This window comes from Coenobita brevimanus, chromosome 111 (assembly GCF_032717465.1).
Source record: "Coenobita brevimanus isolate Jiangsu-jjx chromosome 111, ASM3271746v2, whole genome shotgun sequence".
NCBI lineage: Eukaryota > Metazoa > Arthropoda > Malacostraca > Decapoda > Coenobitidae > Coenobita > Coenobita brevimanus.
In genome coordinates, this window is record NC_137064.1 from 12,039,009 (window position 1) to 12,055,611 (window position 16,603).

The following is a 16,603-nucleotide window of genomic DNA, read 5'->3' on the forward strand; positions in this document are numbered from 1 at the left end:
CCTTGAGTAGCTTAAGGGGTCCTCTTACTTCATGGCCAAACAGTAGTTCAAAAGGTGAGAAGCCCAGCGATTCATTTGGAGATTCTCGTGCAGCAAACACAACGAATGGAAGACCTTTATCCCAGTCTTTCTGATGTTCCAAACAGTATTTCTTGAGCATCGATTTGAGTGTTTGATGATATCTCTCCAACGCTCCTTGGGTCTGGGGATGGTAAGCTGAAGACGTGATCTTGGTGATGCCCAACTCTTTCAGAGACTGCTTGAAAACATTTGACATGAAATTACTTCCCCGGTCTGACTGTACCTCCTTGGGCAGACCAAACTTTGTGAAGAACCCTAGCATTTCCTTAACCACGTTCTTTGCTGAGATATTTCTAAGTGGAATGGCTTCAGGATAACGAGTAGCCATATCAATCATGGTCAACACATAAGAAAATCCTGAAGTCTTAGGAAGAGGGCCCACAATATCCACCAACACACGGGTGAAAGGCGCCTCAAAAGGAGGAATGGGAACTGGAGGTGCAACCTTTTCGGTCTGATTACACTTCCCCACAACTTGACAGGTGTGACAAGGATTACAATACCAGGAAACATCCCTGAAGATACCTGGCCAGTAGAAGTGTTTCAAAATGCGTGCCACAGTCTTCCTCACTCCAAGGTGTCCTGCCAAACTGGAATCATGAGCCACTCTAATGATATCCTGCCTACAAACACGAGGGATGACAACTTGATGTACAACCTCCCATTCACAGTCGGCTGATGCTGTTGGGGGTCTCCACTTCCTCATAAGCACTCCTGACTTTATATAATAACAAGTAGAAGCACCGGCTGACTCTTCTTCACTGTAAGCAGAGTTAGCTAGACCTTTCAACTCAGGGTCAGCAACCTGCAACTCAACCAACTCTTGACGAGACAAATTATCAACACTACGGGGTACTGCCTCATCTGGTGAGTGGTCCAAATTAGCAAGAAAAGTGTCAGCTAGGATAACATCATCATCATCATTATCCTCTAAATCACCAGTAACTTTAGACTTAGCCCTAGTGACAGCACATGCAGGGAACACATCAGGGACATCACAATCCTGGGACGCAGCCACTGGCTCACCAGACAACTGAGGAGCTGGACACACTTGACTTCCACCAATATCATTTCCAAGTAAGAAAGTTACACCTGACATTGGGAGTGTCTCAACCAACCCAACCATAACAGAACCATTAACAAAACCAGACTCTAAATTCACTCTGCACAGAGGAACAGAGAAGTAATTATTCCCTACACCTTGTAAGATTACAGTTTCATCAGAGGAATTAAAATTAGAGCCTAGAACACTGGTCAGCATAAGGGATTGGCAAGCACCTGTATCACGATATATTTTAACTGATTTCCTGTCATTACTGTCCAGAGGACTGACAAAACCATCAGACAGGAAATTAGCACATGAACTCTTGAGAGTGTCACCCACGTTACTGCTCAAAAGAGGAGCTCCATCATGAGAATTTAAGTTACCCCTCAAAGCAGGTTCAGTTAACTCAGTTAAAGAATTCTGGGAACTCTCAAGAGTGGACACTAGACCAATTGACTGAATATTTAAAGACTCCTTTTTGTTCACATCACGCTGTCTCCTGAAACATCTCTCCGTAGTATGACCAAGCTTACTACAATAAGTACATTTACTTTTCTGAAATCTAGAGGTGAAGCTGGTATTTACTTCCTGAGAAACATCATCCTTATTCTCTTTCCTGTTACCTGTACTCTGAGTAGAGGCAACGTACTTACTCTCAGCTTTCCCTTTTTCTCTAGAATATCTCTTGTGAGTGAGAACATACTCATCAGCTAAAACTGCAGCATCAGACAAATTATCTATTCTTTTCTCATCAAGATATGAGGCTTACATCTTTATAAATACACCTTTTGAAGTCCTCCAGCAAAATCATCTGCTTAAATTTACCAAAATCAGAATCCACATTCTTAGAATTTAACCATTGCTCTAACAGATCTTCTTTGATTTTTGCATACTCAACATGGGATTGCTTATCTTGCTTGTAAGTTGTCCTAAATTTTACTCTATAAGCTTCAGGAACAAGCTCATAGGCCTTAAGAATCAAGCTCTTAACTACATCATAATTATCAGACTGATCCTGAGGCAAAGATGCATAAGTTACTTGAGCTTTACCGGTGAGAACAGTTTGAAGGAGTACTGGCCAATACTCCTTAGGCCAATTAAAACCTGTAGCTACCCTCTCAAACAACTGAAAATACTTTGTTAAATCAGATTCATTAAAAGGAGGGACAAGTTTAACATTTTTAGCCACATCAAAATCATCAGAGCAAGATGATCCAGTTCCACCTTGTTTCATGCGATACTCATGGTCTGCCTGAATCCTGGCAAGTTCAATTTGTGCCTGAGCCTGTACCTCTGCCTCTTGAATACGAGCATTTGCCTCATTAACACGAGCCTCCTGCAGGGCTAGCTGTAACTTAGCTAATTCAATCTGCGTTTGCTCATTTGGAGGAGTTACATTAAACAAGCTTTCATTAATCATGGCAACAATTTGATCTTTAGACTGATGAGAGCGAACAACAAATCCCAATTGTTGAGCAACAATCTTAAGTTCATTCTTTGTTCTGTTTTCTATATCACACACTGTTTGCACATTTGACAAAAAGTCCTTGGCTTCATCAAGTGTAGTAATAGTAGACATAATGAATAAGTAACAGTCACAAAATATCAAGCAATATCCTTATGATAATATCCTGAATATCCTGGCGAGGTCACCAAATTTATGTTACGGAACAGAGAAAGATAATGTACACTTTAAGTGAGAATGCTAAAAATCACTACTGTCCCGTAAAGTTCCAGGTTCAAAACAAAAGAGTTAGGTAAAATTACAAGTTAAAGTTTAATGCTCAAACTAACAACAAAACATTCAGGACTCATAAGGATAATGTAATGGCAAATAAACAGGTTAAATATATGGTTAACTGCAATAGCCTCTATTAACACGAAATTAGCAAGAGTAAATTTATCTAAGTCAGCCCTGATAAAATGAGATACCAGATAATACTCAGTGAATGCCAGATAAATTATTACAGATACAAACTATTATCAAAAATGACTGACAAAGAACCCTACATAAATTACAAACTTCACTAGGCCTACAAATTAAACTTATGCTATACAGTACAAGAACAAAATGCAATAACACGTATACTCAAATCACACAGCTGCTAGATGGTTGGAGATTTCTTGAGCACTCACAATAATAATATCTGTACAGGGGAGGACAGAGATGTGAACAAAATGAGGAGCAGATCTAAGTGGCAATGATGCAGAGACTGAGCTCATTATATAGGGGCCAGCAGAGCCCGACACAACTTGTAATAAGGACGCGCAAATGAAGCGATGGGGACAAACGGTCGACAATCCCGCACTGAATAACAGAAAGGACGACTTACTCTACTATAACGGTAGAAGGGGGGGACTGAGGCAGAACACGCTCGTGATCAAACATGCAGCAACTGTGCGTTAAAATTACACAAAGGATGATGAAATCATAGGCTATGTAACAATATATATATATATATATATATATATATATATATATATATATATATATATATATATATATATATATATATATATATATATACATATATATATATATATATATATATATATATATATATATATATATATATATATATATATATAATATATATATATATATATATATATATATATATATATAGTATATATATATATATATATATATATATATATATATATATATATATATATATATATATATTGTAATCCTCGAAGTTCAGGGTATCGTTTGATATCCTTGGGGTTAATTTTGTTTCGGTTAGGCAAATAATATGTGGTTTCGTTTCTTTTGTATAATCTTTCATCTCTAATAATATAGATACCATTCCACCTACGTTTGAGTACATCAGCTTAATCATATTGTTTACATACTTGCTATAGCCTGAGTCTATTACCTTCCATTTAATTCCTTGCTGGTTTTCGTACCCGTAATCCAATTGCTTTGTAATAAAAAAAACTAACTCATCTCTTCCTCTGATCTTTCCTCGCTCTTTGTTTTTGCTTCCTTCCTCTTCTCCTTTAGTGTTCCCAATTCCTAATGAGTTAGGCATCTTGATATCCAACCTTTTTTACATTCCTCTTTTTCCATGAGTTTGTTGGCATTTTGTGATATATCCTCTACAGTGTTTGTACTCTGGAATGTTACTTTCAGGGGCATTGACTCACTTCTCTCATATTTCCCTAGTCTTTTAAGTTCGTCTATATCTTTACCACAGATATCCTCTGATACTTGTTGCAGTATGTTCAGTATATTTTCCATCTCATTTTGTCCCTTGATTTTTTTTTTATTTGTTCTTCACCTATGCCACTGATTACTATACATTTGTTAATCTCTATAGCTTCCCTGGCTAGTTTTGGGTTATTTTTCATAATTTTTTTCATTTCTTTTCTTACGCCGTTTTCTTCTACGTTTGTATCTAAATCATTCTTTACTTTCACCACTTCAGCATACATGGTTTGTCCCTCATCTTTGTAATATCTCACCATTTCAAATACCTGTGTAATTTCTCCTCAATGTTACTACTTTCGTCTATCAGACTGCTTGCTTGCCTGATTTTCTCCATATCATTTCTGAAATCATCCTTAATTCTTTCGTGGTTAACAACTGTACATCCCATTTCTCTAGCCTTCGTTCTCAGTGAATTTACCTCAGCTGATAGTTCATTTGTTGTTGTGGCTTTTCTGTTTATTTCCTTCATTAATTCTTCATTTTTTCCTTCTGTCTGCGTAGCTTATTCTTGGTTTCCTCGAATTCCATTTGAAAAGTTCTCTCTAGTCTATTTACTTTTTCAACTAACTTATCGTAAGTTTCCTTTTCAACCAGTTCTGGGTACAAGTCATCATCCTGTTTTTTTACCTCGGTCTCTCTTTTCTTACCACCTTCTAACGGCAGCTTTCCAAAATATGAAGCCATCTTAAAAAGGTCTCTACTTACAGTTTTTGCATTACTGTCGTCTCCTAACCTTCGTATTGTCCAGCTGACGTAAGGAAATTTAGCACATTTCTTGACACTGATATAGATGTTTACTTATTTTAAGATACACATTCTTTGCTATTACTTACTTTACTATGTTGGATCATCACTGAAATTAGCCTAATACAAGCTTGACCCATAAACAGATACAACTTAGGTATCCCTAGAGCGGAGCTCAGTGATACATGTTCGACCTGTGTGCACGTGACTCAGTGTGTGTGTGTGTGTGTGTGTGTGTGTAAACTGAACGACCGTGGAGACAAAGTTCACCCTCTTCTCTGACGGTGAACGGATATCATTCACTGAATCATCGTTTTACCTATATCCATCATTAACTACCATAAATCTACCTTTTTACAGCATTAACCTTAGTCCGGGAATCTTTTATATTCTCTTCTGGTCACTACCTAAGTTTTTTTTTTTTTCTTATCCTTTCGTCTTCCAAACTCCCGCATTACATTTTCTTCTTTCTCTCTACACATCTCTTACCGTTGACTTGCTCCCAAGTTCTTTCAACTGAACTCTTACCAACTGGCAAATGTATTTGTTTTGCAGTGCTGACCTGTTGGGCGGTTATGTGTTTGAGAGGCGAAATATCCACATGCATGCCTTACATTCTTCAAATCATTCATAAAAAGTGTATAGTTTGAATCTATGAACCTGTTCATAAGCAACGACATATATCTTATTCTTCAAAAAATTACGTCTCCTACAATACACAAAATATCGGCTACCTTTATCACTAAACTGCACTGTGTCAAGGGGGAACAATATCCACATTGTGAATTAAGGAGAGTACCTGCAACACGTGACTCTCCCTTACCGCTCCACCTACATTATTAGTGGCGTGATATTGATTGACTCATACACAGGTTAGTATGGTTATGAAAGGCGTATTGATTAACACACTTGTTTTGCGCACTCTCACTTAACACTAGTTTTGATGATTTCAACAGCAGGAAATCGCTTTTATGCAGAAATTATACCGTTCCCTCTAGTACAAGCACACTCATTACTACCTGACGCACGACACGAAGACCAAACTACTCTGATGTTCATAAACTGGATGATATACCGCGGAACGATTAATTCTTATCAAATTAATCACCTTTACGTAGATGATGAAGATCATAACCGATGATTCATTGTCCAGAATTCACTGTGTTTGTAATTTACAATTAAATGTTGCACTTCTCGTGACATAACAGGTCAGTAGAACTCGATTCTGACTTAACTGTACAGAAGTAGACCAATTTCAACTCTGCACTGTACCTATTATGAGACCAAAAATTAGGAAGTCAATCGGGGTAGTACACTTCGGAATATTTTAAACTGTTGTGCTTAGATTTCCAAATGTTAAACTAGACTACACAGTGTGATATGAGAACAATGAAGTTCATCATGACACCACCAGACTGTAGCTTTTCTCAATGTTTGATCTCATATCACAACTTCCTTCGGCTCCTGAATATCTGTTTTAAGTTTGTGCAGGTTTAAAGTTGTGCTTAAGTTAACAACGTTATGGATTAGCCAGAAAAACAAACACTGACAAATATAGAAACGAAGGTTTGAATATCAGTTTATGACGACTGGATAAATTAGTACCGTAAGTTTTAAAGGGGAGAATATTAGATTAATAAAAAAAATATACAGTATATCACATTATTTGCGAAGATATCTTCAACCTCTTCACCCTAAAGGATGTTTAGGAACTGGCCAAAAGTCGTTTGACATTAGTCAACAAATAACAGAAAGTTGGTCCTCGAGCTGAAGGGGTTAAAGCAAACTTTAAAAATTATTCTTTAGGCAGCCACGATTCCAAACACCATAAAAGATGAAATAATGGTTGTTCATTGTACTACCAATATTTGAAGTTAAAAAAATATCGTCAATTAAAGAATGAAAATTAAACTAAGAATACAGTTGCGGCTGTATATGTGCGAATAATGTGCACTAACAAAGAGGAACATTTGAATGGCTTTCACAAGAGCGAAAAAGATACATGAAACCCGAGCGGTCATGTGGATGCAGCGCAGGTGATGAGGATATGCAAATGGTAGGAGATGGGCGGCAGGCCGACAGTGAAAGTAAAAATGAATGTTTTGATCGACGACGTTTGTATCAAGAGATTTAGTATCACAAATTTCTACTTCTAGTTCAGACATACTTCAAGGCGAAAAGGAAATGTATGGAAGATAAACAGACTAGAAAATAAGAACAAATACTTTAAATGTGTAAATAAACAAATGAGAGTGAGGAGTTGGATGTAAGATCAATAAAGGAAATGAAGCCTAATGTGTCGGAGCACAAACAAGTGGATGAACAGAGGCCGATATTAGGGAGAATTTTTTTTTTTTTTTTTTTCCTTAGCGTGGAAAGTACGGGATAGGTAGAGGGATGTTTCTGCGCCAACCAGTAATGACTGATCGACTGAATATTTTTTACATTTCATGATATATAAGTTTCGGCAGAAAAGGAGTTGCTGTGTTTGGTAAAGCGGTATTGCGTGGCCACCGTAACAAGGGTAGCACGCCGTCGAAGCGGTCAGAATAGATCCCTGTATTATTACACTAGTCACGACTGATAAAACTATACGATAAAGAATAAAACATTATGGGACACACGGGTCGAAAAGCATTTGACTCCACGCTGGTTGGATGCACAGTACTTGATAAGCCTTCCACAAAATATAGAAAGCCGAAGTGATTACGTCACGTTACCTTGACAACGACCTGCTGGTTTAAACAAACATCTGGTACTGTGGCTTTTATACTCTCGTTCCTTGTATCTTCCTTCTCTGTGAAAGAAAAAAATATATATAAATACATTCATGTATTAACTATTTCTTACTTTAGTGGTGGAAAATTGAGTCAAGTTAGGGCTAACATCAAAGAAGTTTGCAAAACCAGTATGTCTCGCATTTCTCAGGTTTGGGTGGAATCTGCTTCTTAATGCCTTTGCGTTATTTTATGATAATATTTAGTTTCTTATTACATGTAGAAATGAAGTTTCCTTGTGCAGCCATCTGTTGGTTATCATGATATGTAAGACTTTTCAGACAATTTTATTTTCAGATGATGGCAAGTACTTTAGCAACTTTGACTCTGTCACAGTATACCAGAATATAGTACAAGATAAATCTGAAAGTAAAGTATAAAAGCTTAAGCAATAACTTTATCTCTTTAACAGAAATTGTGTTACTGTATGGGCTTTACGCTAAACAGGCCCCAAAATAGCTCCAGTGGTGGCGCTCACGCTTCAGGACTGTAGAGTTGGTAGTTTGAGCCGACGGCAGGGTAGTATATTTCTGGTAAGAGATGTAGAAGTCTTTCTAAGGATTTCTCCTTGCCCTGCAGAGCTATATGGTCCATTGGTCTTAGGTCGGGGGTTTCATCCTTTAACCTAGCCCAGAAGCCACGCCCGCTTTGTGGCGAAGCAGCTGATTGGCTCACATAAATTGTTCATATAACTGTTCAGCTGTAAATACGAAATGCGTTCTCAGTCAATAATAAGACTCGTTCTTTTCTATAATAGTTAGACTCGGGAATATAAAATGCCAATTATTTCGAGGAATTAACACATAACAGAGGAAGTGGAAACATTACCGATGTACTGTACAGTAAAATCTGCCATCGAAGTCACGGTTGAAAGGCGATTTCAGATGAAGACTAGTCATTATTTCCTGTTCTTTGTCAAATTTAAAGCAAACTGAAACAAATAATATAAAAACTAGAAAGCATTCAGAAAGCGCATACCTCCGCTAATGCCATTGCCATTAAAAAGGATCCGGATCCGGATCCGGATCCGTGGATATAGAATTCGGATCCACCCCAAAATTTAATCAATAATAATTCTTTCTTGGTCCATGGCCCACCTTTCTGCAAAATTTTATTGAAATTCTTTAAGAACTTTTGAGATATTGTGCTGGATACTCCGGATCCAGATCCGCCCCAAATTTTAAACATTTCTTCCTTGACCCATGGCCCACCTTCCAGAAAATTTCATGAAAATCCGTTCATAACTTTTTTAATAATCCCGGATCCGGATCAGTGGATATAAGATCCGGATCCAGATCTGCCCTAACAATCTAATAATTTCTTTCCCGGTCCATGGCCCACCTTTCCACAAAATTTAATTCAAATTCATTGAGAAGTTTTGGAGATATTGTCCGAGATACTCCAGATCCGGATCCTAATCCACTCCCCAAAATAATCATTTCTTCCTTCGCCCATGGACCATCCTCCACAAAATTTCATCACAATCCGTTCATAACATTTTGAGCAATCCTGCCAACAGAGAGACAAACAAAACAATGCTGGCTAAAACATAACCTCCTTGGCGGCGACAAATACTGTACAACAGGCAATGAACTACAGTTAAACTAGAAAACATTCAGAGAGAGTATATTTTCGCCAATGCCAGTGCCATTGAAAAAGGATCCGGATCCGGACTCGGATCCATGGATCCGGATCCAGGTTCTCCTCATAATTTAATAAATTCTTTCTTGGTCCATGGTCCACCTTACCTAAAAATTTAATTGAAATTCATTGAGAACTGTTGGAGACATTGTGCTGGATACTCCGAAGCCGGATTCCCCCCCCCCCCCCAAATTTAGTCATTTCTTCCTTGGCCCATGGCTCACCATTCCACAAAATTTCATCAAATCTGTTCATAACCTTTCGAGTTAAGTTGCTAACACACAGACAGACAAACAAACATACGAACAAAGAAACGCCGGGAAAGACAACCTCCTTGGCGGAGGTACCAGACCCAATGTACTATCGTGGACGTACCTGACGCAGATATGGAAAACTAGAATTAGGTCTCCATTGGTAACACTGTAATTCCCTCCATCTCTCACCTTCCCTCCCCCTCTTTCACCCCTCCCTCATCGCCAGAAACCCTGCTCCTTGTTAATGGGGTATCCCTCGCCTCCTAACACACACACACACACACACACACACACATACACACTCTCTCTCTCTCTCTCTCTCTCTCTCTCTCTCTCTCTCTTTCTCAAGTAAGAGTTACAGAGTAAACTATCCTGGAAGGGGTTATTGTTGCGGGGCAGGAGAGTTTCTGAATCGGGGAGGAGAGGCCCGGAGTCGATCCTCAGCTAGGCCATGAACGGGGATTATTTATAGCCACCTCATAATTGCAGCGTGTTATTCGATGAACAGATTGGTTCCCACACCATTAAACTAAACACCAGCCAATAAGACTGTTCAAGAAACTAACATCTTTATGGATCATTAAGCTAGGTATAGATCGAGCGGCTGAGGAACCTTGTAAATATTTAATATAAAGGGAATCACCAATTACAGGCAATATTAATGTTGTCTCTTATAGGTCAGAACTTTAATATCGCATTATTGTGTGGGTATTTTTACTAAAACACCTTCGACTCAAAAAGTCCATAAGACAAGACCTTGAAAGACCGTATATATTTTTAAAACAAGGCTGTCCTCCAAAGAGATTAGATTTACAGTTTTGGACACTGGTATGGTAGAGCTTTTAAGTGTTAAACACGCAGCTGAAAGGTTCCAGGTTCCATTTTCGCCTTGTGCGACAGGGAGAGGATATTTTTGGTTTGGCTGTATTATTTATATTCCGATCCGATGATTTTTCGGGGATATGCCTTTGTAACGGCTCCTCTCTTCTCCTTCTTTAATCTCTGGCTGGTTCTTTTTCGCTTTCCAATTTCTCCTCTTGCTTTTTCCATGCCGCATATATGTACTCTTTTACCTCTTGTATCTCTTTCACGTTTTCATATTCAAATAAGAGTCTTCCTATTATTCTCTCTCTATTTTCCTCGTATGGTTGATGTAATTTATTGATCATCTTTCTTTCTTCTTTGTATCCTTCGCAGAATAGTAGAAAGTGTTACAGATCTTCCAGGTCTTCATTACACATAGGGCATCTTGTATTACCCTATTGGTGTCTGTTTTCTGCTCTCAACGGCAGGCTGTTCGTTCTTGCCCTGAATAATATCACTGAAAAGGAGCAGAGCAGTGAGAGGGCGGAACTGTAGACACCGTTTCTAGAATCTCAGGCTGCTCCACCTTACATCCCCTTGGCTCCTACTTAAAAAAGCGTCGACTTGAACTGTTGTCTGTCCTGTTGATATTAACTGAATTTTTAATTTCCGATGAGTCTATTGGCTCCGTATAAACAGCTCCGTATTATCACCGTACAGTGATAATACGGAGCTCCTTATTGTCACCGCACAGTGAAAAGAACGGTGGATTTGTTATAACCGTTTAGTGATATTATTTCTCAGTATTTTCACTGATACTAAAATATTTCGTGTTTACTTATCAATTATAGGAAATAAAAAGGTATTTCATAAAAACACATTTATTGGTTGTGTTGTGTAAGCTACAATTCCATTAAATAATAGATTAAATAGTAGCCTACTAGTGCTAAAGAGTTTTAGTGATATATATTGGTATATAAGTGGTATATGGTACATCACACGTCATTAGACCCATTACTGATACTCGCTCTGTTCCTTCCTTTTGTGGACAGCTTACTTGCTTTCCGTTTGACTCCAGCTTTAGCGACTTTAGAATGGTTAAATCGTCCTAATACCTTTGACTCTTCAGGACGACCCCTCTGTTTTACTGTAGGAAGATGAACATTGATTAATTGTAGTCGTTTTGAAGCCGCAGTTGCGATTGGTGAAGCAGGCTTCTTTGATGTCTGTGGAGCTGGTGTGTGTGATGTCTGTGGAGCTGGTGTGTGTGATGTCTGTGGAGCTGGTGTGCCGGATGTTTGCGGTGCTTGTGTGTGTGATGTCTGAGGACTGGTGGCATACTGGTAATCATCATTACCTTGTTCCCAACAGGTAAGAATATGTTTCAGCATATTAAGTCATGCCTTGTACACTTCTGTTTCACTATTGGTTAGCACAGCTGTGAGGCGTTGCACTGTCTCTTGACTCTCTCGGAATTTTTGGGCAGGGGTCATTAGGCACTGGGGTCGTGGGGTGTGCGTGATGGAGGTCTGAGGTTCTAAAGCCACTGTGGGAATCAGTGTATTCCCCTTCCTCCATCGGGACTCCATGCTGACAGTGGCAACATCAATATTTTCTTGTCATACAACTGCAATAATGTGTTTACATGGCAAGAGATGCTGAAAATAAAAACTGCATGAACAGTTGAGTTCAGCACCAGATTCATTCTTTCTCATCACTCTGTGCTCAGTGGACTCTAATTTCACAACAGAAAGGCCAGGCGAATCTAATGTGATGGATATAGAATCTGAGGGGTTGTTTAGCTTGTGGTGTTTCATCATGAATTTAACTGCATGTTCCGTGAACTGACAATATAACTTGTTAAGTAGGACATCATGAACCCCATATTCAACGGGTGTACATATCTGCAAAAACTGTTTGTATACTCGCTCATCATTAAAGATGGAATTGTGAAGCATAATTTTACGTATACATTCAGATATCGATGTAGTTTATGTAAGAAAGTGCTTTATTTTTCCATTTTCTGCTTCAGTGTGGTTATTGGTGTCATTTCCAAATGTTAACTTAGTACACCGTAGGTATGTGGCCCACATATCTTTGCAGTTTACCCAGTTTGTACATATATACTGAAACATACTGGAATCTTGCTGTTCTAACACAGACAAGGTGGACTGAAAGGAATTTTCATCATGGGCATAGACAAGTTGTTTCAGAGTACCAAAGATTTCGTTCTTTTTGGTAACTGGAAGTACAAGTTCAGACACCCTTTTCTTGAAATATTTTAGGACATGAAACTTGCAAATAACAGGTCTGCTTTCGGAAGTAAGGCACGGACGGCATGAATTTCGTTCTTGTCCTTATCAGTCATAACTGTCTTGGTCTGGTTTGCATTCTCCATCATCCTGCAAAATGATGACATTATATCCAACATAATGTCTGCTGTTTCGCTCCTTACAAATGCGTAAAAGACAGCCCTGCCACGACCTAGGTTGTCTTGGACAATAATCATGTAAAGTGGATAGTTATATCGGTTGATTTTGTAAATTCCATCCATGATAATTATTTCTGGATATTTAGAGTACATGCTTACCATCTCATTAGTAGCAAATGCAATCATTTGGATGTCCCCACCGTCATCAACTGTTGTATCTACCTTGCCTTTTTCTGCATCCACTATTTCTGTCAGCTTTCCAATGTCTGACATTCCATCCCCACTTTTCATTTTCCGCTTCAAGTTTCGTACATCTTGCATGGCTACTGCTTTATGGTATTTACCCTGGAGGAAGGATTTTAACTGCTTGTTGTCTGGGTAAAGTTTCACTACATCCTCTGCGTCTCCTATCTCCTTACTTATCAGTCTGCGTTTCTGGTTATAGAAGAGCTGTAAAGCTACACTGACCTCATGATTATGCTGCAGATTCGTCTTTGTGATAACCAGCTCGTTTTTTCTTGCGCTGAGTGCCACCAACACATTACAGCCACGTGGAAGGTATCGCTGTTTTTGTCTTATGCCAAGTCCTTTTCGTTTCGGATCTCCGTAGTGTACACCCACGAAAGAAACAGAGCCGTACCTCAGTTCGTTAGGAATTTGCTGCTGACGACGCTTATTTTCACTGATAACAGAACTATAAGACTTCACTCGAGATACGGACCCCGTCTGATTCTGATATTTCTTGAATAGGTCGTCAAATTCTTCAGAAGAGTTGAACGTGTCCGCGGAGAAAATATCCTTGAAGACAGATGTATCTGTACAGGTACACGTGTCTGCCTGTATGCCGTCTTGCCCACGGTCGGGAGATGGATTGGGTGGATATTCTTGTGGTTTTGCTGACGTGGCTGACTTCATGTTGTTTGGCTCATGGCTCTAACGTGAATTAGGTGGATTAGGTGGATATTCCTCTGTTCTGCTGACGTGTTTTACTCCATGTTGTTTGGCTCTTGGTTGGTGGGTGAATAATCTGGAACTTCTGCGTAAATGTCTTCCTCCATGTTGCCTTGGCTGAGGTCAACAGGTCACTGTTCTTGTGTGTCGAGTCGAGCATCTGAGTCCACGTCGCCTTGCCTGAGGTGGTAGGGTGACTGGAGGTGACTGTTTACAAATCATGCCCCCGCAATCATCTTATAACTCCTTAACCGGCTGTTAGAGTGATAAACCATCATACCACCTCCCTCCCTACTCCCCCTTCACTACCCTCTAACAATTTAGAGTGATAAACACTCTATCCCTTCCTCTCTACTTTCCCTTCACTACCTCTGGCCACTTAATCCATATCCATACGGTGATAATCACGTCACCTATATTATCACCGCGCTGTGATAATAACGTAGCCTGTAATACCACTGTGCGGTGATAATAGTCACTCCCTTTTGGTTTACCCTGTAACACATCCTTAAACTAAGGGCACTATAGACATCGCCTTATGAATAAACGGAGGCATCTGTTTCTGGCAAGTTATTTGGTCCTTATTATTATTATATCTATTTTGCATCTGATTACATCTTTATGAATTTGCTAATTATATTTCTCAACACCCTTACATGCTGTGAATATGGTATGCAAATTTGTTACATATTATCGAATCCTCTACCCTTGTTCCGACGAGAGAGAACATCAGCTCGGTTAAATCAAGCTTTGCGATTCACCATCCCCCCCCCCCACTCACCATCGCACCCCAGTATAACTCCCAAACAATCGTTCGGATAGTATTGTCTCACCTGCGTCTTGTTCAAGGTCATCGGTTTCTACAGTAACGTTTAACCCTTCACTTGATAATGCACAATTAGTCTTCTCAGGACGAAAGAAAACTTTTAATTTACATAAAATCGTACGGAGGTAACCATTAATAACAAGTTTGTGGTAATGTTGTTTGCTATGTTTATTATAACTGATATTATTTTTAATATTGTATTAATTAATTATTTATTATTATTATTTGTATTATTATTATTATTATTATTATTATTATTATTATTAATACTATTATTATCATTAGTAATCGTAATAGTTGCAGCAGTAGTAGTAGTAGTAGTAGTTGTTGTTGTTGTTATATTACCGTAGTATCATTATTCAGTCCTGCCTCCTTTTAACAATTATTCGGGCACACATCGTTATACAGAGGCAAGGAAACTTACCAGTTATGTAATGCATTCGTTTCATAAGCACTGACACCTAGATTATTCGTCCTTATTCTGCTGATTGTCGTGGAATTGTTCCTCTTTTCTTCCATCCTTCGTCTTCTTTGTCGTACAAATCTCTGACGCCTCGTGCTCTTTTATTTGATAATTCCTGTCCACTGTCTTATTCAAAATACCCTAGTTTCATGCTGGATTAGGCTTTTCATCCGCGTCATCACCAGCTTTTATGTTGCCGTGATATGGTTCACAAAGCCGTATTGATGTTGATGTAGTTGTATATACATTCAATCCAGTAATTATTTTCTTTTACTGACGTGCAGTTCCGTATTGCCTTTCATTTTTTTTAAAATAAATATGCAGTAGTAATACAAACTGGCTGATGGATAAAGTATATGGTGAATGGAAGATGGATGTGGGTTATGTCATAGGAAACAACACTTTGGCTGACGACTCGATCTCTGTAGCCAGAACTTTTGATATATATTTATAGTGAATAGAAATTTGGAGTTAGTGAAACTCACATATCGATAATTATTTTTTTATTGCTGTTACACGATAGGTTTAGCCCTACTTGGACCCGCTTCGCTTGCGGATACGAAAGCGTGAGAAGTGTGTGTGTGTGTGTGTGTGTGTGTGTGTGTGTGTGTGTGTGTTTATAATATATATATATATATATATATATATATATATATATATATATATATATATATATCTATATATATATATATATATATATATATATATATATATATATATATACAATTAGGCTTTTGGACCTTATATAAGCTTTAAAATGAAATACTGGTTTACTGCAGGTGTTAGAATGTACTGACTCAGATCGTTATATTGCCTTGAGCTATGAGAATACATAAGTGAACAGAATCTGACTGAGGTAAAATAATATTTGGTAAATAAACTTTCATCTTCGAACGAATCTTGAAACTTTTTATCGTTCCAGATTTTAATAAAATGACATGTGAACGTGAAATATGTAACATAATGCTAATTCAACGATCTGATATTTTACAAAGAGGCTTTCGCAAAAACGCAAAAAAAAATATAATACATTCGATGAATGAGAGAGAGAGAGAGAGAGAGAGAGAGAGAGAGAGAGAGAGAGAGAGAGAGGTATGGTGTGATTTGTGGCCTCGTGGTTGTGATGGTGGGGGATAAACTATTGGAGGGGCTTAGAGAAGCGAGGCGAGAAAGAGGGAGGGAGAGGGAAGAGGGGGCAACAATGTTACCAGCACAATTCACGATTCTCTGTCAGGTGGGTGTACTGATCCTTTTGTCCACTATAGTACCCTCAGATCATTAATCAGTAAAAATCAAACTAAATACACTGAATCCAGGGGTAAGTTGAATGCTCAAGGAAACAGCCACACGATTGGAGATCAGCTGGCTTGAG

At 38.5% G+C, this 16,603-nt stretch overlaps 1 protein-coding gene across 1 annotated transcript; it reads right to left on the reverse strand.

Annotated features, from left to right (window-relative positions):
• Positions 1-12,841: 12,841 nt before the first annotated feature.
• On the reverse strand, positions 12,842-13,906 carry LOC145417819 (zinc finger SWIM domain-containing protein 3-like). The gene has a single exon (XM_080286442.1). It carries the CDS (start codon positions 13,904-13,906, stop codon positions 12,842-12,844), a length of 1,065 nt encoding a protein of 354 aa, XP_080142568.1.
• Between the last annotated feature and the right edge of the window lie 2,697 nt (positions 13,907-16,603).

Excerpts from the sequence above, each read along its gene's own strand:
- LOC145417819 (XM_080286442.1), bottom strand. The coding sequence starts at position 13,906 with ATGAAGTCAGCCACGTCAGCAAAACCACAAGAATATCCACCCAATCCA.